The 25,546-nt window shown below is 39.1% G+C and overlaps 1 protein-coding gene across 2 annotated transcripts; it reads left to right on the top strand.

Annotated features, from left to right (window-relative positions):
• The first annotated feature begins 191 nt into the window (after nt 1-191).
• On the top strand, nt 192-25,546 carry LOC123498936 (patatin-like phospholipase domain-containing protein 2). Of its 2 annotated transcripts, none has more exons than XM_045246505.1 (4): nt 192-514; nt 7,472-7,584; nt 8,769-8,901; nt 20,265-22,074. In XM_045246505.1, the coding sequence occupies exons 1-4, from the start codon at nt 378-380 to the stop codon at nt 21,013-21,015; spliced, it is 1,134 nt and encodes a 377-aa protein (XP_045102440.1). In that variant the 5' UTR covers nt 192-377; the 3' UTR covers nt 21,016-22,074. The 2 variants fall into 2 exon arrangements, with proteins under 2 accessions (XP_045102440.1, XP_045102441.1); XM_045246506.1 differs by lacking the exon at nt 20,265-22,074 and adding an exon at nt 24,492-25,546 and having other exon boundaries at nt 197-514.

Raw genomic sequence — 25,546 nt, 5'->3', positions numbered from 1 at the left:
AAGTGCAATACCAGTATAATGTTCAAATTTTTATCATATTGAGTGATCTTATCTTATCATCAAATGATGATAAGATAAGCATCAGCTGATGCGCGTGCAAGGGAAAACGGGCACAAATGAATTCACTTTTGAAATAGTATATTTATGAAAAAAATACTTATTTACATTAATAAACTGCCACAGTGAAAATTACGTTTAGATTTTATATGACTGTACTTAGTACAGAAATCTGCTTTATATAACGACAGTGTGCAGTTGCGCCACAATGCCTAGGTAGACGGACTGACGTAGGAGAGTAGAGGTCGAGGCGAACTCCCAGAAAGCCAGGCGGCAGGCGCATTGTGCATCGTCACTGTGATCTGTACGAACTTAAAGCAATGGCTCTCTCGTCTCTGGTGTCCTCAGGAATGCTGCTGAGGGGTCTCTGCAGGCTGACACTTCCCCGGCTGTCTGCTGTGGCACCGTCCAGAGTGTCTTTCTGTGCCTCCACCGCCGCAAGGGCTCAGAAGGAATGGTAATTATGGCTATATATCAGCCTTTTATGTACTCCTTTGCGTTCACGTGCCATTCGGGTTGCTGTGGGTGTTTTGTAGGGCAACTCTCATCATGGGAATTCTTAAGACAACGATAATTGGTCACGTTATTAATCACTTATTCCTTCCACAACTTGGGGATGGTTAACAGAGTGATAGTGGTTATAACTGCTTGTTTGAAACTTCATTACCTATGTCTGAATGTGTAAAAGTGCTGTGGGTTTAGAGTTAATGACTCCCCGAAGTCATGAGTTACTGTGCCTGGCCTGTGGTCCCAGGCTGCTTTGGCCCTGGCCAGCATTAGCATCATAATCTAACAATATATAGCTTGACTAAATTATCTAACCAAACAATCTACCTAAACCAGTAAATGAACTGAAGTAAAGCTAATAGATGCATCACAAATTAATAATATAAAGTTGTCAGCAATTTTTTCAAATATATTGTCATTCATCTCATTTACTGGCTTAGTTAGGTTTAGTTGGAGTATGTTCAGTTAAGATAGGATGCTAGCAAAAAGAGCATCTTGTGACTTTGCAACATGTAACTGCAAGAAGAACTACCTCACTCATAATGACCACTGACCATAGAACATAGCTTTTAGTGAGTCAGAGCTGGAGTCACAGGCTTAGTTGGCCTCTTCCAGAAGTCTTCTATGAAAATGCACAACTAGTAATTAAGACCCATCAAATGTGGCTGAGGCAGTTAAGGATCACAGGTTGACACTAGAACAGAGGGACCCTATCAGGTTCAGGAGTTTTTTAAGGATTCGTACCAGTAAAAATATGGAAAACATCATTGTGAAGGATTTTGATAGGTAGTATGAAGTTGTCTGAGGGGACAGGAGGAACAAACCTTCAATCTCAAGATAGAGTTGTCATTAAAAGTTTGAGAAGAGTTCAGCTTTAGAAATAGATGAGATGGCAGTGATGCCATTGGGATGAAATAAGGAGGAAAAGATGAAAAAAAGTAATTTAAGATGTTTTTGGTGTGATGTCTCAAGGGGAGTTTGATCTCGAAAGATACTTTGTAATAATAAGGGAATTTTGGTTAGTTTGAGAACAAACTTGGTATGATTTCAGGTAGAAATATAAAGTACATGAGATTCAGGTGCTGGAAGGCTCAAGTATCTCAATCATGTGTAGCATGTAAACAAACAGGTGTTAAACCAAGGTTCATAAAATTTAGGTAGAGAGAAAGAGTGAGAAATGTATTCCTCCATGCCATATAGGACACTATCACCTCTATTGTGTGCTCAGCACACAGAGATGGGTCTTTATCACGGAAGCAGTAATCATTTAAAGGAAAATGACCATTTTATATATATATATATATATATATATATATATATATATATATATATATATATATTGTGAGGGGGACCGCCCTATTCCCTCCTTTAATTTCTTACTAATATGTGTTGTGGGGCGACTCCAGCTACGAGCTTCTGGCTATTCTGCAGCGCGGCCATCCTCCCCCTCTCTGTTCCCGCCATCTCACTGGGCCTGGCAGGCAGCATCAGTACCTAGCCAGTCTTTAGCAGAGGTAGACATGCGCGCTCTTAGGTCCTGGCACAGTGTTGAGACGTGTGGCTAGGCTGTTCTGGGTGCTCAACAGTCTCGGCCTGGGAGTTGTGCCCTTCTTTTGGGGTAGCTGGTTTGCTGGTGGTTTGGCCGTGACGGCGTGGAGCAACGAGTTTGTTGTTCCAGGGGAAAGTTTAGCTGATTTGGCTGCATTTTCCCGCTTTTGTGTTCGTCCCCCCTGTTGAGTGACGACGCGGAGGGACGCTGTACGCTGTCTCGTCCCGATTGTTGCATTTGGGTGGCTATGGTCACCAGTGTGGTTTGGTGGGCGGCTGTGTGCCACCACCATCGTTTTATGTAGTTTCTTGTAGTATATTGATTATAGTGGCCTTAGCCACACACACTGGTTGTCTGGTGGGAAGCTTTGTGCTGTCCCCCAGTTGGTGTGTAGTCATCGTCTGCACGACTTGTTAGCTACGCGTATCTTGACTCCCTGTGTGGCTAGTTGCCATCTGGAGTTGGTAGATGGGCTTGTGTATTCCACCGGATGTGGAATACGCATCGTGTCTTGTAGTAAGCTGTAGGCACGTGGAGTCAGTCTTGACAGGTGCTGGCGAGCATCTGTTGCATTAAATAATATAGTAATTTACACCACGCGTTTTGTCCCACAGTCTGTGGGCACTTACAGCCTGGGTACAAGACGTGTGGAGAGGCATTAATACTCCCGTAGAGAAGTGGGTAGAATTGTCCTTGTTGGCGGTTTCTCTGCAGAGTATTAAGACTTCGCCCTTAACACATAACTTATACACTATCTATGATTTCTACTTGGTTTGCTGTCAGGAGGAGAAGGAGTTGCTAAGGAGATTCCCTAGCAGTGTGAAAGTTATACACTGCTGGCGACCTCTATTTCTGTAGTATTATTTGTCTACTACTAGGGGCTGAGTGTGCAAGGCTCAGGGAAGTGATTGGTACATGCTGGCGTCATTACCAAATCCTTATTAGGCTATGAGTGAGAGCGGAGTGCCTCGTCGCCTCGCTGGGCTACTGTGACGCCGTGGGGGATGGTTGTCTGGTATGAGTTTGCACACTTTCAGCAGAAAGAACCTGAGTATTGCGGCTGCTGTGAAATATAGTGTTGGGGACCCTGTAGAGCGTCATACTCCCCGGTGAGCAGATGTAACAATATATACGAACTCTTAATTAACGTGAGTTTGAATAACACAATTAAAATTTTACGCGACTTGATATTTAAGGAGATAAATTAAATAACTTTATTTATTAGATTTTTAGTGATGCATAAAGTTAAATCTTGCATGGAACAGCAAAAAAAGCAAAGCAGATGAGGCATTATTTTGTCAGCTACCTGGCAATTGTCAGAAAGAAATGCTTTTCATTGGCTCACACTGATTGGCAGCAGCTGCTTCCTTTTCTTGTGATCGCTTTAGCTTGTGTGTTGCTTCCAACATAATATTTGTGTTTCCACCCCTCTATTGCCTACTATAATGGATATCATATCTTTATATTCACCTTGACTCTGTGGCACAGAGTGATAGTGAACTACTATTGAAATACGTACTGCTTCCCGTTGCATGAAGTACTCTTTTTGGAACTTCATCTGGCAGAGGACTCAGTGAGGCATTAAGTTCTCACTCATAGCCAGATTTTGCTTAATTACTGACTATATGTACACCAGAGCAAACTATTGTTACATAACTGGATGGGTTTTCAACATTGCCAATACCAACCCAATTTAATTCTAACCCACCCTAAGTTAACCTTTTCTTTTCTCAGCAATGTAAAGCAAAGAAATAAAACCTGCTCCATTAGTTAGGTCAAGAAATAGAATGATACCCATACAAAACATACATGTAAGTCAAGAGTGTCTCTGTGCAGTTCCCTTCAGAAGCAGCTTGGGTGCATGTGACATCATCAGATTGATTTAACCTGTGTTGATTTGAGTAAATTGTGTTACTTAGTCGTATCTCCTTAGATATCAAGTCGTGTTAAATTGAAATCACATCATTCAAACTGGCGTTAATCGAGAGTTAACTGTACTTGGGTAGACCAATCCCCTTGCCTTACTCTACTCATGACCAACAGAGTGTTGCATAACATCTCGACCCTTTGTCTCTTCTCTTGCAATGGCTTTGTTCCCCTCTTCTCTCTTCTTTTCTTCCATCTTCTTTCTTGGTTCTTGTATCTTTAGTTTCTTGTTATTACTTTTATGTTCTATTTTTTTGTCTTTCCTTGTGATCAGTAGTCTTATTTTCTCTTGGTACTTCTGTTTTTTTGGCAGAGTTGTAAACCTATGGAGAGATGTGTGGACACGGCTGTCAGAGGGCTAAGCAAGCATCTGGTCTTGGAAGTCCATTGTCTGTGGGCTCAGGATCTGTTCTAAGGATGTGCTGGGCTTCTCCTTATTCTATGGGAGTGTTAGGGGCTATATCCTGCTGTTATTTTCCTCATTGCCTTACTAAACCTTTACATTTTGTTGCTCTGGGCCTTCATTATCATCAGTAGCTATGGGAGTGTGACATATCATTTCTCTCTCTCTTTCTGTCTCATTGTTCTCCAGGTTCTCTGTCATTTTGGGTAACTTGTCAGCATGGGTTGCTTGCAATTAGTGCTTCCAACAGATCTCCACTAAAACATAAAAGTCAAAATGTGCTCCACTTTGGAAGTTAAGTAGTCAAAAAATTTCTTATAGTCAGAGGAGTTAAGTGAGAGGAATTTAGTTTGAGAGTGACTGGATTTTATGTATTTTTCTATTATTATTATTTTTTTTTTCATGTTATGGCCTATATCGCCTGTAGGCATGCTTGAAGAGTACGTGCGCTGTTAAGCTTTGTCCCATTAGTAGTGCAGGCAATTTTATTTATAGTGGTACCCATATTATGGCCCATATCACCACCCAAGTGGTGTAACCACCTAGAACCTGATTATCATGGTGACATGTAGGTAACTTTAAACCACTCGGCAAATGGCATAACTTCAAAGTGGTATGTGGTAGGATTCGAACCTACGTGTGGATGTCTGCCCAATCCCATGCTCTTCATCTTGTCCACTATGCCACCACCTTCCCTCCAGATGGTGGAAAACTTAGAAGATTGAAGAACATGTGTATGGGAGCAAGTTGTGTACATAGGCACAGTATCCAGCTTTGGAACAAAAATGAGGATAAAGTAAGAGAAGACAGTAAAGGAGCTATTGTGAGTTGCCTCAGACACCTGTGTTTCAGTGAGGAAAAGATGAGGTTTAGTAGAGGAGAGGTGGATTGGAAATTGGATTTAAGATCATGAATGTTGCAGAAGTTAGTGAAAAAGAGTTGAGAGATATAGGAGTTGCCATTTTTAATTTTGAGTGATATGTGTGTGTGTGTATTTACCTATTTGTGTATTACAGGGCCCGAGCTAAGCTCTCTGTGTCCTGTCTCCTTGTCCATTCCTGTCATATCTCTCTTTCATCTGATTGACACACACCGCATCAACGACATCACTGCTCAGTTTATTCCACTTATCAATGCTACGATGCGAGAAACTGTATTTTCTCACGTCATTTAGACAGATGTCTTTTATTAGCTTTTTTCCATGTCCTCGGAGCTGATTACTTGTGGTCACCTTTATCAACTCTCTGTCCAGTATGTCAATCTTGTTCACCAATTTATACATAGTTATCATGTCTCCTCTTGTTCTTCTCTCTTCTAATGTGGTCAGCCCCAGCTTCCTCAGTCTTTCCTCATAGTCTAACTCCTGAGTCCTGGTACCATCCTTGTTGCCAGCCTCTGTACCCTTTCTACCTTCTTCACATTTTTCTTCATATGCGGTGACCAGACACAAGCTGCATATTCTAACTGGGGTCTTATTAAGGTACATAATATCTTCTTCATCATTCCTTCATCTAGGTAGTGGAACGCAAGGCCAATATTTTGAAGCATGTTATATGTTTTCCAAAAAATCTTGTTAATGTGTTTCTCCGGTGACAAAGTGTTTTGCATGGTTACTCCTAAGTCTTTCTCCTCATTGATCTCTTTAATTTTCTCATCACCCAGCCTGTAATCCCAGTTTGGTCTGTATCTACTTCTTCCCATTTTCATAACATGAGTCTTGTCTATATTAAATTCCATCTGCCACTATTTACTCCACTCATATATTTTATCAAGATCTTCCTGTAACTTGTTACAATCTTCCACATTCCTTACTCTCCTCATAATTTTAGTATCGTCCGCAAACATGTTCATGTAACTGTCAATTCCTACTGGCATATCATTAACATAAATCAAAAACATGATGGGACCCAGCACTGACCCTTGTGGAACTCCACTGGTTACCTTCTTCCACTCGGACTTCCTTCCTCTCACCACTGTTCTCATTTCTCTTCCCATTAAGTAATTTTCCATCCATTTTGCTAGTTTATCATTTACTCCTCCAATCTTCTTTAGTTTCCACATCAGTCTATTGTGTGGTACTTTATCAAAGGCCTTTCTCAAGTCCAGGTAGATAGCATCCACCCATCCCTCTCTATGTTGTAGTATGTCAGTCACTCTTGAATAAAAACATAATAAATTGGATATGCACGATCTTCCTTTTCTGAAACCAAACTGTCTTTCACTCAGAATGTTTTCACTTTCTAGATACTCACTCCACTTAGCTTTAATTACTTCTTCACATACCTTGCACAATATACTAGTCAACGATACTGGTCTATAATTTAGCGGTTCCATTCTACTACCATTCTTATATATAGGCACAATGTCAGCTCTTTTCCACTCTTTTGGGACTAATCCTGTTCGTATGGAGGTTTCCACAATATCAAATACGGGGTTCAACAATTGATCCTTACATTCATTTAGCAACCTCCCAGATATGCCATCAGGCCCCATTGATTTATTAATATCCAGATTGCTTATAATTTTCCTTACATCTTCCTTAGTAACCATGATGTCCTGCATTTGCTTTATTTCTGTAGGCCTTCCTCCCATAAAATGCTCCTCCTTTGTAAACACTTTGCAAAAGTTGTCATTCAAAATTTCAGCTATATCTCCAGCATCTTCATATACTTCTTCCCCGTTTTTTACCTTTTCTATTGCCTCCCTTGTGTGTGTGTGTGTGTGTGTGTGTGTGTGTGTGTGTGTGTGTGTGTGTGTGTGTGTGTGTGTGTGTGTGTGTGTTTAGATGCTTTTATCAAGAAAGTAAACTCTGGAATTCTTTGTGTGCTTTTGTATTTCTGCCTGTCTTTGCTTTTGACTCTTTCAAGGATGAGTTTTGGACACATTTCTTTCCTTTTCAGGGACTGACACTTTCATATCTGCATTTTATTGTGTGAAGAGCTTTTGATAATGGATTACAATATTGATATTTTCTGCCATCTTTCCATCTCTGACATGCCTTACAGTGCTATTTTTTTTTCTTTTCTCAGGATTGAAGTGACATATGAGAAGGCTGATGGAACCACATACACTGTTCAAGGCAAGGAGGGGGACAATCTCCTTGATGTTGCAATTAATAATGACCTTGACCTTGATGGCTTTGGTAAGTATTTCATTATTCAGAGATTTGCTTATGATTTTTCTGTAAAATTTTCTCAATGATGATCTGAATAATATTTATGATGTAAATAATATTTAAATTTTGGATTGATGCAGTGCTTTAGTAGTTTTAACTCCTGTGTAATTACTAAAAATAGTGATGTTTCCTGTAATTACTAAAAATAGTGATGTTTCCTGTAATTACTAAAAATAGTGATGTTTCCTGTTGTATATTTTAAAGTATTTAAGATCTTGATGCCCTCTGGTGTATTGCAACCTTACATATAACTCACATGTGGATTGTCATGACCTCCTCACTGCTTCCACATACAGCATCCAATATTCTAGAAGTTATCAGGACTGCAGTCTTTATTTTTTATTGTTTTGTCAATGGAGATGAAAAAAAAAAAAAGTATGTGGCCTTGTTGACTCTACGTAGTTGACTGTATAAGAATGGTATCGACATTGACAATCAGAGGAGCTTCATAATTAATGTATAGACTAAACTGAGTAAAAGGAATATCTGATTTGTGAAATTGAATTTTATTATTAATGCTATAGTTTTTAGCTGATTTAGGAGAGGTTTATATTGTTGTAAGAGCACACAGGCTAACTGGAGTTGAAGACTTCTCCTCCACTCTTTTACCTGCATGATATTGTTGGACTTCTAGGGATCTGTTGTTGGGTTACTGGACACTCAATTTGTTTTTAGAATTTCTATATTTCTTTTCTTACAATGAAATACTATAGTATAACACTGCCTCAATAATCCCATTTAAGGGAATCTTGCAAGGTTTATGGCTTGGTAGATAGATAGTTGGGTAATTTATGGTAGTTGGAACTATTGTGAGGAAAGTTCTGTCTAATAAGTTAATTTTTACCTGAAATCTCATGTTGCCTGATAAAGGAAACCTATTAACTAGATCATTACATTAATTTATATTCTTAGCAAGGATGTCTTGGAAATGGCACTTCCACTGAAACAAAGGCATAGCAAGGATGTCTTGGAAATGGCACTCCCACTGAAACAAAGGCATTGAAAATAGACCTTTACTCAAGACCTTGTATATAAGGTTTTAATGACATTCTTTCTACACCAAAAAATTTGTTACTATTAACTTGTGAATGTATACAACTTGTTCCATTCTTAAACTATTGTTTTGTATACTACATGTTTATACTTTACAGGTGCATGCGAAGGTACCCTGGCATGTTCCACATGTCATTTGGTCTTCAAGAAGGAAGACTTCGACAACATAGAAGAAATATGTACAGATGAAGAATTAGACATGCTGGACTTGGCCTATGGTCTAACAGATGAGTAAGTATTTATAATTATAATCTGGCTCTGACTATTGGAATATGTATCGAGGAATGATTTGAAAACCACATGAATGAACCCATACACTTCATTGGCTTCTCAAACTAAATTTCTTGGGGAGGTGTTTTATGCGCATGATCTAGTATTAATTGTCACATATGAGGTAGAAGTATTGGAAGAGCTCAGAGAGTAATATTAAATAATATCTAAGGGCTTGAAAGTATTGGCTAAAGAATTGGAGATACCTGCATGGGCAAGTAGTACAAATGTTACCACTGAAAGTGTGCAGGTATGTGGATGTGGAAGCTCTTATGCTTCTTTTTCTGGTGGGGAGAGAGAGAGAGAGAGAGAGAGAGAGAGAGAGAGAGAGAGAGAGAGAGAATCATGATTTTGTCCACTTTTGGTTATCTTAAAACACCTGTGAGTATCCCTGAGTATATAGAATTCAGAAGGAATCATGTTGTGTGATTGGCATGTGACATTTGGCATTAGCTGTGTTTAGGAATAGTAATGATGGTCTCTTTGAATACCATATTTTCAATTTATTTTTGGAAAAATAGTTATCTGGTAGCATGTCAGAGAAATACAGGGTGGGGTGCAGATACTTTCCGATTTGAGAATGAAATGAAAACCTGTTCACACTTCACAATTCTTTATTTTTCTTTTATGCCTTTCACACAACATGGGAGATTTACTTTTACACTGTTTTAAAGACAATATCTTTTAAATGTCCACCTCCATTGTCAATACACTGATTCAGATGATTTTGGAAGCTTTGGTCTACTCTCTCCAGCATGTTGAGCGGTATATTGGCTATTTAAGTTCGGATGGTGTTCTGTAGGTCTTCCAGGGTTTGTGGATGGTCGTTATAAACCAGGGATTTGAGATATCATCACAGGAAATAATCACAGGGGGCAAAATCAGTGTGTGCCCACACTGCACGCATTTCAATGGGATTCCTGAGAGAAACTTTTCCCGACCGACTGATTTCCCTGAGATGAGACTTAAACTGGCCTGCGCGCTCACCTGATTTAGCCCCCTGTGATTATTTCCTGTAGGGATTGGTTTATAACGACCGTCCACAGACCCTGGAAGACCTACAGAACACCATCCGAACTGAAATAGCCAATATACCACTCAACATGCTGGAGAGAGTAGACCAAAGCTTCCGAAATCATCTGAATCAGTGTATTGACAATGGAGGTGGACATTTAAAAGATATTGTCTTTAAAACAGTGTAAAAGTAACTCTCCCATGTTGTGTGAAAGGCATAAAAGAAAAATAAAGAATTGTGAAGTGTGAACAGGTTTTCATTTCATTCTCAAATTGGGAAGTATCTGCACCCCACCCTGTATATAGTCAAAAGTATTAATCAAAATCAGAGGATAAGTGTCTTGAAACCTCTCTCTTGAAACCATAGGAAAGCAGCCATACAGAATCAGGAGGGAGTTCCTGAGTTTACCAGAGAAGGGGATGAATGGACTGAATAGTGAATGAGAGAATGAAGAAAGTCTTGTGCAGTGTGGCCCCAGGAGGTGGGGAGGCATGCAGTTAGCAAGATAAGGAGAGAAACTGGCACAAAAATGCCATAGAAGATAGCAAAAATTGTAACATTGCTGCAATACGAAAGAGGCTGAAGACAGTCAATCAGAGAAGAGGAATTGATGACACAAAAAGTTTTAGATTCCACTCATGTAATAAAACAGTGTGATTGGAAACCCCACACACATGTAGAGTACTCCATGCATGGGTGGATAAGTCCCTTGTACAGAGTTGGCAGTTTAGGGGTGAGAAAAAACTGGTGGAGAAGCCTCAGAACACCTAACTTCATAGAAGCTGTTTTAGCAAAAGGAGAGATGTTAAGTTTTCAGTTAAGATTATAAGTAAAGGACAGACTGAGGATGTTCAGTGTAGATAAGGAGGGACAGTTTAATGTCATTGAAGAAATGGGAATAGTTGGGTGATAGTTTATATGAAGTTGATAGATGGAGGAAATGAGTTTTGAGGCACTGTTCTACCCCACTCAGAAATTTTAGACAGATCAGAAGTCAGGCATTCTGTGGCTTCCCTGCATGATCTGTTTACTTCTTGAAAGGTTGTTTGTCTATCAACTCGACACAACCTTCCAGACAACTTGTCTTCTTTTAAGAGGGAGGTATCGAGGCATTTGCTCCCCTAATTCTGGCTGACGGTTTTGGCACTTTTTTTACTCTTTGGAGGGCCAGCGCTCAAGTGGGCTTTTTTCTAACTCTTTTTTTTGCCCTTGGCTGGCCCTCTTCCCTATGTAAAAAAAAAAAAAAAAAAAAAATGAAAAGACTTGGAAATGTGTAGGGTGATGTCATCAGCAAAGGAGTGAATGGGATAAGAAATTTAGTTTAGAAGTTCAATGATGAATAGTAAGAAGAGAGTGGGTGACAGGGCATGGCACTGAGGAAAACCATTGTTAATATATTTAAGACAAGAACAGTGATTGTCTGATTCCCATACTGTAAGGGTATTCACCGATGGTGGATGAGAGGAATGAAGTTGATGAAATAATTGTACAGCTCAATATAATGAATACTTATGGAAAAAGAGAGAGAGAGAGAGAAAGCGCATTGCATCACCAGCCATCCTCAAGATCATTCTCTGGTTGGCTAGCTTGGATGGAGGTATTCTATTTTTATTCATATCTTATTATCTTCATTTTATCTGTTTCTATCTTTTATTATTTTGACTGATGTCAGCTAACACATCCTCTATTTTTTTTTTTTATCTCCCTCTCATCTTATCTGGGACAATGGAGAGAGGAGTTTCCTTTATCTTTTGTTGCCTCTTAAGATTCATCATATATAATATTATGATGCGTGAATATGCTTGGATTGTGTTTCACAATCTGTGATGTCCACATATGCAAAAGGATATCAGGAAATGAGAAGGAATTCAAAGAACAGCTACAAAGAGGTGCTAGAGATGAAGGACCTTACCTATAAAGAAAGACTGAAGGAAATGGGACCACCAACTAAAAATGATGTACAAGATAATAAACCTTAGTAAACCTTATAGAGAAGATAGACAGACAAGTCCTGGTATTACTGACAGAAGATAGAGGTAGATGAGAGGACACTCCAATAAGATTTTTAACATTTGAAGAATGTTAAAAAGTTTAGTTTTCCACATAGAATGGTGGATGTATAGAACAACTTGAGCGAAGAGATAACAAAAGAGAATGCGCATATATTAGGAAAAGTTGAATAAAATTAGATATAGAGATAGGTCACTATGATAAAATATGCACACACACTCCATGCCACCTTAGCTTTGTTTTCCACAGTGTAAATGTTTCTTTGTTAGAGATGAAGCAAAGAACCACTGTATATTACCTATCATTGTTACTTGTTCGAAAATTACTTTGATTTTGCTAAAAATACCTTGTTAGTTGATTTTTATTTTGATATTTTTTGGGTATAGAGTGGGTTTATTGGATTTCCTTTATTTGAAGTGTGAAAATTGGTTTCGAGATGGGAGTTTTCAGGATACAAGTTATGTTATGGAACTAATTAAATTTGTAACCTGAGAAATGATTGTATTAGGTATGCTTTTTCTGTGTAGTCATCTTTATGTATGTGTGAGAGAGAGAGAGAGAGAGAGAGAGAGAGAGAGAATTACTTTCAGATGTCACGGTGTAGTAAGAAATACAATGGAACCTCGATTTACAAACTTAGTTTTGGAAGGTTGTTCATTAACTGAAATGTTTTTGAACCAAATCTATCTTCCCGGTAGTTATCTTTATAAGATTAATTAGTTTGTTCATGGATCCCAGGGATTTGTTTGGGAGAATGACGCAGCACATGCCGCACAATCCCTGCAGCATGTATCCTATATCAAATGCTTTTGTGCAGCTCTCATCTGGAATAAACAAAGGATCATTGCTATATTAATGGTGTCTGACAGCAAGATGGCATACACTGATCTTCCTGATGACATTTTTCATGCATCACTAACTGTCTTGAATGTGAAGCACCTCTGTGTTGTGATCAGCTGTGATGATATTATGGCAGCCCAAACAAACATCTCGGAGAATTTTTTTTTTTTTCTAGTGTTCCACACCAATAATGAGTTTGAAGCACCCCACCACCTGGTGGCCACATCTGTGTAATATGAAAAAAATTACTAGGTTTTTTTTACTTCATGTTAATCTAAAATTGTATATTCTAAGCAGGCATAAATTGAGAAATCCCTCTACTTGTGTGCAGAGCAAATGGGCATGTTCTCAGGATATTGTAGAAATGAACAACTAATCATGTGGCAGATCCAAGGTAGTAAACAAAAATATCATAAAAATAAAACATCATGTAATGGTGAATCACATACTAAATGAAAATATTTTTGGTATAGAGCTACATATATATAATGGAAAAAAAAAAAAAAAAAAAAATAAATAAATATATATATATATATATATATATATATATATATATATATATATATATATATATATATATATATATATATATATATATGTAGTGGAAAGTAAAGCATTCAATATTTCTGAAATGTCACAATTTTTGAAGTTTCATAAAATAAAATGAGTGTTCTAAGGGATGTATAAAAAAATTTTGGTTGTCTACTGGTAAGGCTCCAACCAATTGTGGGCCACCTACAAATACATCATCAATCCAATTCATGATTAGGTTACATTTTATCAAATACAGGCAACCCCCAATTAACAAACATTCACACAATGAAATTTCACTACAACAAATGTTTCCTTTTACTACCATCTGCTTGTTTAAGGAACGTCAAACTTGCTTTAACGAAATTTTATCCAGGTAATTTTTTCCAAGTTTGAAAGCCCCGTCATATCATGCAGGCCAACAGGCTTTTGAATACACCAGCGCCTCTTGTGGACAAAACGTGCACCACTCACTCCCCTACCCTTTCCTGCTTTTAGTTCAAAACAATAACAGCGTCAGTAGCAGCTCATTTTCCCTCACTCATCATGCCACCAAAATGCCCTGCAATGTCGCCTAGTGTTGCTAAGAAGACCAGGAAGTAAGTCTCTTACTCTCGAAGTGAAGCTGGATATTATTCAGAGACATGAGAGAGGCAAGAAACCTATTACCATTGCTCGCCACCATGGCTTGACTCCATCTACTGTCTCTACTATTTTCAAGGCAGCAAATTCTATTAAGAAGGAGGGTGAGACCATACAGGTAACTCTTGATTTACGCGATAGATGCATTCCAAAAGGCATTGCTTATATCAAAATTCATGTAAAACAAACTTGTAATTCTCATAAGAAACAGTAGATAATAGGGGGGATGCAGGATGTGGTCCGAAAATATTTGTACCAAATACTCTATTTATTTTTGCTAAATTAGCAAAAATTAACATGTTTTTATTATTTACCATTCTAAATACAGTAATACTCCGCTTAACGAACGTTCGTTTAACGAATTTCCGGTTTAACGTACTATATAAAGTTAGACCGAAAATCCGCATAACGTACAACCACATCTGGATTTGAATTTGCCAGGTGAGGGACCGAACGCGGTAGTTTCGCTGTGATTGGCTGGCTCCCCGCCTCTGTCTCTAGCGCTCCTGGAGCTGGATCCAAGATTCTTTAAAAACGTCAGAGCAACCTCTTGCAGCGAAATGGCATCCATGAATGCTTGGAGGGACGGTGACAAGGTTGCTTTCAGGTTGCTCTGAGGTTGCTGGGAACATCACCTCTGGAGGTGGTGTTACTGTCTTATATATGCATTTATGTTCACAAAACAACATTTCTATTAGCTTTTAACAAACCTTTCCGTCTAGAAAGGATTGTTTTGTAATGCATAAAGTGAAATCTTACATGGAATACCAAAAAATAAAGCAGAGATAAGATGAGCCACAGACGAAGCGGGAGACTCACAGCCACTCGGCCGCTTCTTCTTCTTCTTGTGACCCTATTGCTTGCGTGTTACTTTCATCATGATGTTTATGTTTTCACTCCTCTATTGCCTGCTATAATGGATATCATATCTTAGTATTCATATACACTATGCCACGAGGATAACCTCGACTCCGTGGCACTGAGTGATAGTGAATTACTAATGAAATACTGTGGTATTTCATTAATAATTCACTGTCACTCAGTGCCACGGAGTCGAGGTTATCCTCGTGGCATGAGCGTATATGAATACTAAGATATGATATCCATTATAGCAGGCAATAGAGGAGTGGAAACAAATATCATGGAGAAAGATGACAACGCGCAGGCTAAAAGGGTCACAAGAAGAAGAAGAAGAAGCAGCCGAGTCGCCGCGAGTCTCCCGCTTCCTCTGAGACTCATCTCATCTCTGCTTTATTTTTTAGTATTCCATGTAAGATTTCACTTTATGCATTACAAAACAATCCCTTCTTGGTGTCAAGGTTTGTAAAAAGCTAATAGAAATGTTGTTTTGTGAACATAAATGCAAGAATGTGAGAGAATTTGTACGTAGCTCCTCTAACTTCCATTGACTCATGTAACATCATAAAAGTAGTGGTAAACCGGTGGCCCAATATGCTGCCAAACGTATATATAATTTTTTTTTTTTTTTTAAACCCATGTGGTATGTTGGGAACCAGCCCAGAACGCATCCCCCCTATTTTCATTATTTCCTATGGGAAAATTACATCCGCTTAATGAATTTTTGATCTACGAACAGCTTTGACAACCCCTATCCTGTTTGTTAAGCAGAGTATTACTGTACTGGAATTGTATTTAAAGTAAAGGGAAAGGCAAGAAATAATAAGAGAAAGCATAAAATAATAAGAGAAAACAATAAAACAAAGAATACGCAAACAAAACACTTGCTGTGTTACTGCCTTCACCACTCACACCACAGTCAGTCACCATCTTCCTCTGAGCTTTACCACTTTATCAAAAATCCACTTATCAAAAATAACCCCATATGCAGAAGAAGATGAAGGACGTTTGGGGCCATCTTAGTGAATTATAGGCAGATTGAAGAGATTCCGTCTGTACTCAGTGCTGGCAGACTGCAAATGAGGCACGAGAAGAGTGGGAGCTGGATCCAAGAAACTTTAACAATGTTAGAGCAACCTTCTGCCGTGAAGTGGCATCCATGAACGCTTGGAGGGATGGTAAAGAGGTTACTATCAGGTTGCTCCCAGGTTGCTGGGGACTTTACTGTCTTATATACAGGCAACCCCAGCTTAACAAAGGGGTTACGTTCCTAAAAAAAACTTCGTTAAGCAAAACTTTGTTAAGCGAACCGATTATAACAAGTTTAACCCCTGACTTGAACTTCCATTGAGAGTAGACAAAGCAAGAGTGCATCATAGTACAGTGAAAGGTTTAATGAAAGTAAAAATTATGAAGTTAAACAATTAGGCAGTTTAATTTAAGTCCTTATAATGTACACTAATGTATGTATGTACGTAACTTTATAATGTTGAGGATCTTAAATTTATGAAGGGAGGGAGAGTGAAACGGGAAAGACACTAACTGGCAACCTGTGGAATGTAAACAAAGGGCGCATCATTGTATCGTATACAAAACTTGTGTACCACATTTCCACAAGGCTTTCCATTTTATCCATTGTAGAGTGACGAGTTCAGGTGGTTCTTTTAGCTTGCAAAGAAGATACGGTCTCACCAGCCTTCTTAACCCTTAAAGTATGGGGGGTTGATATACTTTCTGTCTGTTACAACGGGGAAAAATCACACGTCAAAAATACTAAAAATATTTTTTCCTTATAAAAAACATTTCTTTTTGTTATTCTGAGTACAATGATGTAATTTTTAACATGTTATGACCTCTGAGAGCAAAGTTATTGCATATAGAAAAATTCATGGCAGAACCCACCGCTAAGAAATACCCCCCAAGCTCAGATAACACTGCACGCTCTCTCTGTCTGTCTCTCTCTCTCTCTCTCTCTCTCTCTCTCTCTCTCTCTCTCTCTCTCTCTCTCTCTCTCTCTCTCTCTCTCTCTCTCTCTCTCTCTCTCTCTCTCTCTCTCTCTCTCTCTCCTTTTGGGCATTTGAATTTGATGTAAAAGTAGGAACTTTTGCACTTTCATGTCAAGGAAATGGTAACTCGTTATATGAAATGATATGTAAAACAGGAAAAGAAAAAGAAACCACATGTTACAAGTATTGTGGATTTCTATATTAATTGGAATCTGGCAACTCTTATTAGCAATGGGATTCACGTGACTTGGCCGACAAGCACAGTCCTGTAGAGGCAACCAGGGTGACATTCACCAGCGCATTGCTGGAGGGGAATAGGCTACGTGAGGAGGTTGATGAACGTCGCTGTGAGGGTTGGTCTCTGTCTCCCAGATCACTATCAGAATCATTACTGGAGTCTTCACTTTCTTCTGTCTCAGTAAAAAAATCGGTCTTCATTTTCATCACTCCTCAATGTCATTACCGAGTAACACTGACATAACATCACTCGGAGTACCATTTCCTCCCTCCGGGTGACGGGGATTGCCAGATGTCGCCTCGAAATGGGAAAAGATGATCTATTGTGAGTGAACATATGTTTCAAGGCTCAAGCAGACAAGCGAGAAAAGATGCCAGATACCTCCACTTGCCCCAGGACCAATAGTGAAGGGGAGAGATTCAAACGTGTAGCACGGAAAAATCATGATTACGGGTACAATCCCGACCTCTCCGCAAGCGATGCTACAATCGTACATATACGATCACTGTACTTTAAGGGTTAATAGAGTCTGCTGACTTGAAAATAGTAGAGACAGTAGATGGAGTCAAGATGGTGGCAAGCAATGCTATTAGTTTTCTCGCCTCTCTCGTATCTGTGACTAATATCCAGCTTCACTTCGAGTGTGAATAATATCCAGCTTCACTTTGAGAGTAAGAGACTTCCTGGTCTTCTTAGCAATGCTAGGCGACATTGCAGGGCATTTTGGTGGTAAGTTGAGCAAGGGAAGACGAGCTGCTTCTGACGCTGTTATTGTTTTGAACAGGGGCTGTGAGTGGTGCGCGTGTTGTCCACGAGAGGAGTTGGTGTATTCAAAAGCCTGTCGGCTTGCATGATACGGCGGGGCTTTCAAACTTGGAAAAAATGATCTGGATAAAACTTTGTTAAAGCGAGTTTGGTGTTCGTTAAACAAGCAGATGATAGTAAAAGGAAACCTTCGTTGTAGCGAAATTTCGTTGTGTGAACCTTCGTTTAGTGGGGGTTGCCTGTATATGCATTTATGTTTACAAAACAACATTTCCATTAGCTTTTTACAAACCTTGCCCCCAAGAAAGGATTGTTTTGTAATGCATAAAGTGAAATTTTACATAGAATTCCAAAAAATAAAGCAGAGATGAGATCGGCCACACAAGAAGCGGAGACTCTGGCGACTCAGCTGCTTCTTCTTCTTCTTGTGACCCTTTTAGCTTGCGTGTTGCTTTCATCATGATGTTTATGTTTCCACTCCTCTATTGCCTGCTATAATAGATATCATATCATAGTATTCATATACGCTCATGCCATGAGGATAACCTGGACTCCGTGGCACTGAGTGATAGTGAATTACTAATGAAATACCACAGTATTTCATTAATAATTCACTATCACTCACTGCCATGGAGCCCAGGTTATCCTCATGGCATGAGCGTATATGAATACTATGATATGATATCTATTATAGTAGCCAATAGAGGAGTGGAAACATAAATATCGTGGTGAAAGCAACACACAGGCTAAAGGGCCACAAGAAGAAGAAGCGGCTGAGTCGCCGCGAGTCTCCGCCTCGTCTATGGCCGATTTCATCTCTGCTTTATTTTTTGGTATTCCATGTAAGATTTCACTTTATGCATTACAAAACAATCCTTTCTTGGGGGCAAGGTTTGTAAAAAACTAATAGAAATGTTGTTTTGTGAACATAAATGCATATATAAGACAGTAACACAACCTCGAGAGGTGGTGTTCCCAGCAACCTGAGAGCAGCCTGATAGCAACCTTGTACCGTTCCTCCAAGCATTCATGGATGCCATTTCGCGCAGGAGGTTGCTCTGACATTGTTAAAGTTTCTTGGATCCAGTTCCTGGCAGCCAATGAGCACTTTTAGGCGGGCTACCAACCTCCACCTGCCAACAGCAACGAATCTTTGTGGATGCTATTTTACAAAGGTTGGTATATGAGCAGAAGGTTGCTATGGAGGTTGTCTGTACCAACATACACAACAAATTGCTTCTTGGATCCAGCCCCGGAGCTCCCACCTATCGGCAAGCTGCAAAACTCTCTGGCGCACATTTTGAAATTGCGTCTGGCACTCAGTTTGAAAATGCGGTTGGGCCAAATCGCTTATAAACAAACCAATCACGTAAATTAAATTGATTATAATATTTTTTTCGGTTGTGTTATAACAAAAACACGTAAATCAAACACGTGTAAATTGAGAGTTACCTGCATCTTTGCAAGCTAAAAGAACCACCCGAAAGCCTTGTGGAAATGTGGTACATAAGTTTTGTATGCAGTACAATGATGCACCTTTTCTTTACATTCCACAGGTTGCCGGCTAGCATCTTTTCCGCTCCACTCTCCCTCCCTTCATAAATTTAAGATCATCAACATTATAAAGTTACTTACATACTTACATTAGTGTACATTATAATGACTTAGTCGTAAATTAAACTGCTTAAATGTTTAACTTCATAATTTTTACTTTCATTAAACTTTTTACTGTACTATGATGCACTCTTGCTTTGTTTACTCTCAATGGAAGTTCAAGTCATGGATCAAACTTGTTATAATTGGTTCGCTTAACGAAAATTCACACAACTAACGTTTTTTTAGGAATGTAACTCGTTTGTTAAGCGGGGATTGCCTGTATAGTACAGTAGCTGATTTTTCACAATAGTGGGATTTCCCACATTATAGAAATAGTTAAGGTTCTAATGAAAAATCATGTAATATTGAATGGTTGGTTAGGTTAGGTTAGGTTAGGTTGAGAAATAAACTGTGAAAAACTGGAGAATGACTGTGCTTGCGTGTAGAGTGAGTGCATGCGTGCGTGCTTTGGATATCGTGAAAATTAAGTATTCTGTAATGGTGAATTGTATATCAGGGAATATTTATATTAGCTCTGAAAAACACATGGATCTTTGAGGTCTTTTAATTTCAGAATTCATGATAAAGGACCGTCACCTTTTTATCATTGCAAGTAACATTGTTCATGCAATTTTCCAGGAAACAAAAACCCAACTCTGTTGTGTTAAGCTGTAGTTCTGGATGTATTTAAAGAGCATTATAGGTAGGTTGCATATATATATATATATATATATATATATATATATATATATATATATATATATATATATATATATATATATATATCAGTCTTGGTTGTAATAAGTAATCTCTGTTGTTTTAGGAAGGTGGACATCTCTCTCGCTGGATGTGGATTCTTGGGAATTTACGTCATTGGAGCTCTTGACTGTTTGAAATCCTCTTCTCCGAGTTTATTACACAAAGCTAATTTTTATGGAGTATCTGCTGGAGCATTACTTGGTGCATGTATTCTATGTGATGTACCTTTAAATTTTGTGAGGGCGGGCTTTCTTCAAACTGCATCAGAGACGAGGAAATGGGCAATGGGTGCATTTACTCCTGGGTTCAATTTTGGAGATCATCTTAATGTTGGATTTGAAAGATTACCCCCTGATGCACACCTCAGAACTAATGGTCGACTTCATGTGTCAGTGACTCGTATGCGTGACATGTCCAATGTAATGATTTCTGAATGGGATTCCAGAGAAGACTTAATTCAAACTCTGCGTAGTTCTTGCTATATTATAGGTTTTACTGGCATGCAGCCTCCCTTGCTTAATAATGAATGGCACATAGATGGTGGATATACAAACCGTCTTCCACATAATAATTGTCCACAGACCATCTCCATAAGTCCTTACAGTGGCTGTGCCAGTATTTCTCCTAGGGAAAAGCAGAAGAATGGGTATGATGTCAAATGGGCTGATATGAGAATGCATGTTACTTATGATAATTTTGAGCGTCTTTATAGAAGCTTGATGCCTCCCCCTCCACACATTTTGAATAAATATTATCACTGTGGATATCAGGATGCCTTACATTTTCTGAGATGTAAGAAATCACCAAATGGGTAAAAGTTTTGTTATACATCATAACAGTGGAATACATTTTTGTTAAGGGAGGTTTCAAGACATTAATCCCTATCTTTTGGTTAACTCTCGGTACTGTAAGGGGACTGGCAACTAAATGGTCCTTTTTTTTTCCTCCTCCCTTGGCCAGTCTCTTTCTTACATGAAAAAAAAAAAAAAAGAATGAAAAAATATCATCATGATAGTAAATCATGTGCAGATGAGCTCGTTTGGCTGCTAGTGGTGGAGGTGGAGGTGGTGGTGGTGGACTGAATGTTTTTTGTTAGTTCGTGGAAAGCAGCAGTGATGGCAGATGTGAATAGTGATTTGCACAGCTGGCGAGTTAGTTTTGCAAGTGTTATTTTATTCTAATTCAAATTTTATTAAGATTTTAGTGTGTTATGCTGGTTGTATACTGCATTGTAATGACTGTGTGGTTACAAATTCTACTGTAATGTTTTTATATGGTGATGACTTATAAAACTTCTTTTCTTCTGTTGGAGATGTTATGAATGTTATAAGGCAGCAGGTAAGCATCCATTTGCTACCTTATAACTTTTATTTAAAGTGTGGGGAGAGATTTTTAATGTATTGCCAAGACAGCTTTGGTGCTGTGGTGTTGTTGCTTCTCCGCAATCGCAAAATTGTTTGGTCCATCACCGCACAGTTCTTTCACTTGCATAAACAATTAATTCTGTATCCTTTGTAGGTTTCTCTGCTTTGTACAGTCTTATTATGGATGAAATTTCCCCTTTGCTCAAGTCTCTTCTCTTGCCCATATTGCCACTAGGCCACAAAATACAAAGGCAACTGGGTGCAGAGGGAGAGGGGCTGCAGGAAGCAAAAAACTCACAAACCCTCCCACTAATTTGGCTGGAGGGTAACTGGTGGGTATTCCTCCCCTACACTTCATTCTCTGTCTCCTTTCAATTGCCAGACATGTTATGGACTTTAGCTCAGCCTGGCCAGTGTTTGGGGGAGGGGGGGTTGAACTGATCTGCACCATTACATTAATAGGTGGCCTGTTCCTGATTTGTGCAATTGTGGGCAATATATATATATATATATATATATATATATATATATATATATATATATATATATATATATATATATATAGAGAGAGAGAGAGAGAGAGAGAGAGAGAGAGAGAGAGAGAGAGAGAGAGAGAGAGAGAGAGAGAATATGTGTTGTTTATATTTCACCCTGAGTGCAAGTAGATATTTGAAAGTAGACAAATCTCTACAGGAAGGCAACACATTTAGAAACCAGTGAATTGCTCATATTTCTTATTTTCTCTTTTCCAGCATATTGAAAATCATGTGCCCTCTTATGAATTATTTGTGAATATGTGGATACCAGGGTTGCCTTACTATGCAACATGTACATGTGTATGTTTATTGATATTTGTTTAGTTTAGAAGACACTATTGAGACTTAGTAGGATTGTTAGTTAGTGGTATAAATATTTTCAAGAATAGAAGTTGATACTTTTTTATCATCACAAACTAGTCAGATAATTTTTATATATTTCTCATAAATAGCACATGCTCATTGCATTAATGATGGTGAGCATCATAGAAATGTGTGGTTGTATGGCTGTTTATAGATAACAGTTCTTATATATGTGGTTGTTTGGCTGTTTATAGATATAATTTCTTTCTTGGTATTTCATGATTCTCTCGCACTGTTACAGCGCCGGACTGGGAGATTTTTTTAAGGCCAAGAGTTGTTCATGTAACCAAGCCACCCTGGCCTTGTACCTTTTTCCTCTCTCTCTGTCTGCTCGCTAGTCGCCACACACATAAAATACACAAATATGATACAGTAGCACATGTCACACATCCCTCTCTCCACACGCTCTGTGATTAATAGGGACTGTTGAGATGGGTGTTAATTGAAACAAGCCAATCATCTCCTCCTCTTCACATGCTACTGGCCTGAGTGGCCTCTGATTGGTTTGGCCTGCCTCTCTGACTTAAAAAAAAAGTCAGAGCACACTGGCAGCTGTGAGAGAGAGAGAGAGAGAGAGAGAGAGAGAGAGAGAGAGAGAGAGAGAGAGAGAGAGAGAGAGAGAGAGAGAGAGAGAGAGAGAGAGAGAGAGAGAGAGAGAGAGAGAGACAGAGAGACAAAGAGAGAGAGAGAGAGAGAGAGAGAGAGAGAGAGAGAGAGAGAGAGAGAGAGAGAGAGAGAGAGAGAGAGAGAGAGAGAGAGAGAGAGAGAGAGAGAGAGAGAGAGAGAGAGACAGAGAGAGAGAGAGAGAGAGACAAAGAGAGAGAGAGAGAGAGACAAAGAGAGAGAGAGAGAGAGAGACAGAGAGAGAGAGAGAGAGAGAGAGAGAGAGAGAGAGAGAGAGAGAGAGAGAGAGAGAGAGAGAGAGAGAGAGAGAGAGAGAGAGAGAGAGAGAGAGAGAGAGAGAGAGAGAGAGAGAGAGAGAGAGAGAGAGAGAGAGAGAGAGAGAGAGAGACAGAGAGAGAGAGAGAGAGAGAGAGAGAGAGAGAGAGAGAGAGAGAGAGAGAGAGAGAGAGAGAGAGAGACAAGAGAGAGAGAGAGAGAGAGAGAGAGAGAGAGAGAGAGACAAGAGAGAGAGAGAGAGAGAGAGAGAGAGAGAGAGAGAGAGAGAGAGAGAGAGAGAGAGAGAGAGAGAGAGAGAGAGAGAGAGAGAGAGAGAGAGAGAGAGAGAGAGAGAGAGAGAGAGAGAGAGAGAGAGAGAGAGAGAGAGAGAGAGAGAGAGAGAGAGAGAGAGAGAGACAAAGAGAGAGAGAGAGAGAGAGACAAAGAGAGAGAGAGAGAGAGAGAGAGAGAGAGAGAGAGAGAGAGAGACAAAGAGAGAGAGAGAGAGAGAGAGAGAGAGAGAGAGAGAGAGAGAGAGAGAGAGAGAGAGAGAGAGAGAGAGAGAGAGAGAGAGAGAGAGAGACAAAGAGAGAGAGAGAGAGAGAGAGACAAGAGAGAGAGAGAGAGAGAGAGAGAGACAAGAGAGAGAGAGAGAGAGAGAGAGACAAAGAGAGAGAGAGAGAGAGAGACAGAGAGAGAGAGAGAGAGACAAAGAGAGAGAGAGAGAGAGACAAAGAGAGAGAGAGAGAGAGAAAGAGAGAGAGAGAGAGAGAGAGAGAGAGAGAGAGAGAGAGAGAGAGAGAGAGAGAGAGAGAGAGAGAGAGAGAGAGACCAGCAGGCCAATCCTAGGCTGGTGTATAGGGAATACTCCCAGTTCTCCCTATGGCTAGTCCAGGCACGCACACACACACACACACACATACAGATTAAAAATAAAAATGCATTTGGTTCCTAGTACATAAAAAAAAAAAGTTTATTCACACCAACCACACTTGTTTGAAAGTCATTTAATTAATGAATATTTGATTACAATTATAGAAAAGTGAGTCATAGCAACATATGCACAAGTATTGTCTACAAATTAATCTCCATGTATATTAATTTCAAGCTAACTTGATAATTTGGCTAAGACTTACCTGCATATTCTAGGGATGTGTCTCTCTCTTTGTCTGGCTCTGGCTTCCTGGGAGTTTACCAGCTAGGGGCTCTAGAATGTCTACATCATCATACACCCAAACTTGTTCAGAATGCCAGTGTAGCAGGAGCTTCTGCAGGGGCTCTTCTTGCAGCCTGTGTAGTTTGTGGTGTTCCACTAGGAATTGTTAAGTTTAGCTTTATTGAGACTGCATTAGCTGCTCAGCATTGGGCAATGGGTCCATTTAATCCAAATTTCAAGGTTGAAGATTACTTAAAATTAGGCTTAGAAGCTTTGCCTCATGATGCACATTTGCGAGCAAATGGAAGGCTGTTTATATCTGTCACAAGAGTGAAAGATCTAAAGAATGAGATTGTGTCACACTGGGATTCAAGAGAGGAATTAGTACAGTGTCTGTTATGTTCTTGCTTCCTGCCCATTTTCTCTGGAGTAATATTTCCTGTATTTAGGGGAGAGAAGTACATTGATGGAGGATTTACCAATAACCTTCCTATTGTGCAAGAGCCTTCAATAACTATAAGCCCCTTTGAAGGTATTGTAGATATATGTCCAAAGAGTGTAAAAAGTAAACCTTGGTATGTGAAAGTAGCAAATGAAGATGTTGCTTTGACAGTAACCAACATGTCTAGATTTGTGAGAGCTTTGCTTCCACCCACTGCTGAAGGCTTGGAAAACTTACATCATGCAGGATATAGTGATGCATTTAACTTTATCAAGAAAAAAAAATCTTAGTTACACTTGTGTGCTGATGTGCTATTTGTAATACAGTGTTGTATATGTACAATGAATTAAGAACCAAATTCATACATGAATGGTGTATAAAAGTATATCATGTAAATGTTTGGCATTAAGTAGGTTTTAAAAGTGCATATAATGAAAATTAAAATCTATTTTTAAAACATTGTACAATGACCAAGGATAGAGCAGGAATGAAAAATTCTTTGCATGAATTTTATTTCATAATGTATTTGATTTTCTCTTACTTTTTTTCTATACTTCATCTTTGTTCTGCAAGTTGGTGAATTTAAAGTAGAGATAATTGTGAACA

Source organism: Portunus trituberculatus, chromosome 48 (genome assembly GCF_017591435.1).
Source record: "Portunus trituberculatus isolate SZX2019 chromosome 48, ASM1759143v1, whole genome shotgun sequence".
Taxonomy (NCBI): domain Eukaryota; kingdom Metazoa; phylum Arthropoda; class Malacostraca; order Decapoda; family Portunidae; genus Portunus; species Portunus trituberculatus.
The sequence above is the reverse complement of the archived record's forward strand: the minus strand, read 5'-3'. Positions and strand labels throughout refer to the sequence as shown.

Excerpts from the sequence above, each read along its gene's own strand:
- LOC123498936 (XM_045246505.1), top strand. The coding sequence starts at position 378 with ATGGCTCTCTCGTCTCTGGTGTCCTCAGGAATGCTGCTGAGGGGTCTC. Across the intron at positions 7,585-8,768 it reads CCTTGACCTTGATGGCTTTG|GTGCATGCGAAGGTACCCTG; the intron begins GTAAGTATTTCA and ends TATACTTTACAG. Across the intron at positions 8,902-20,264 it reads GCCTATGGTCTAACAGATGA|GAAGGTGGACATCTCTCTCG; the intron begins GTAAGTATTTAT and ends CTGTTGTTTTAG.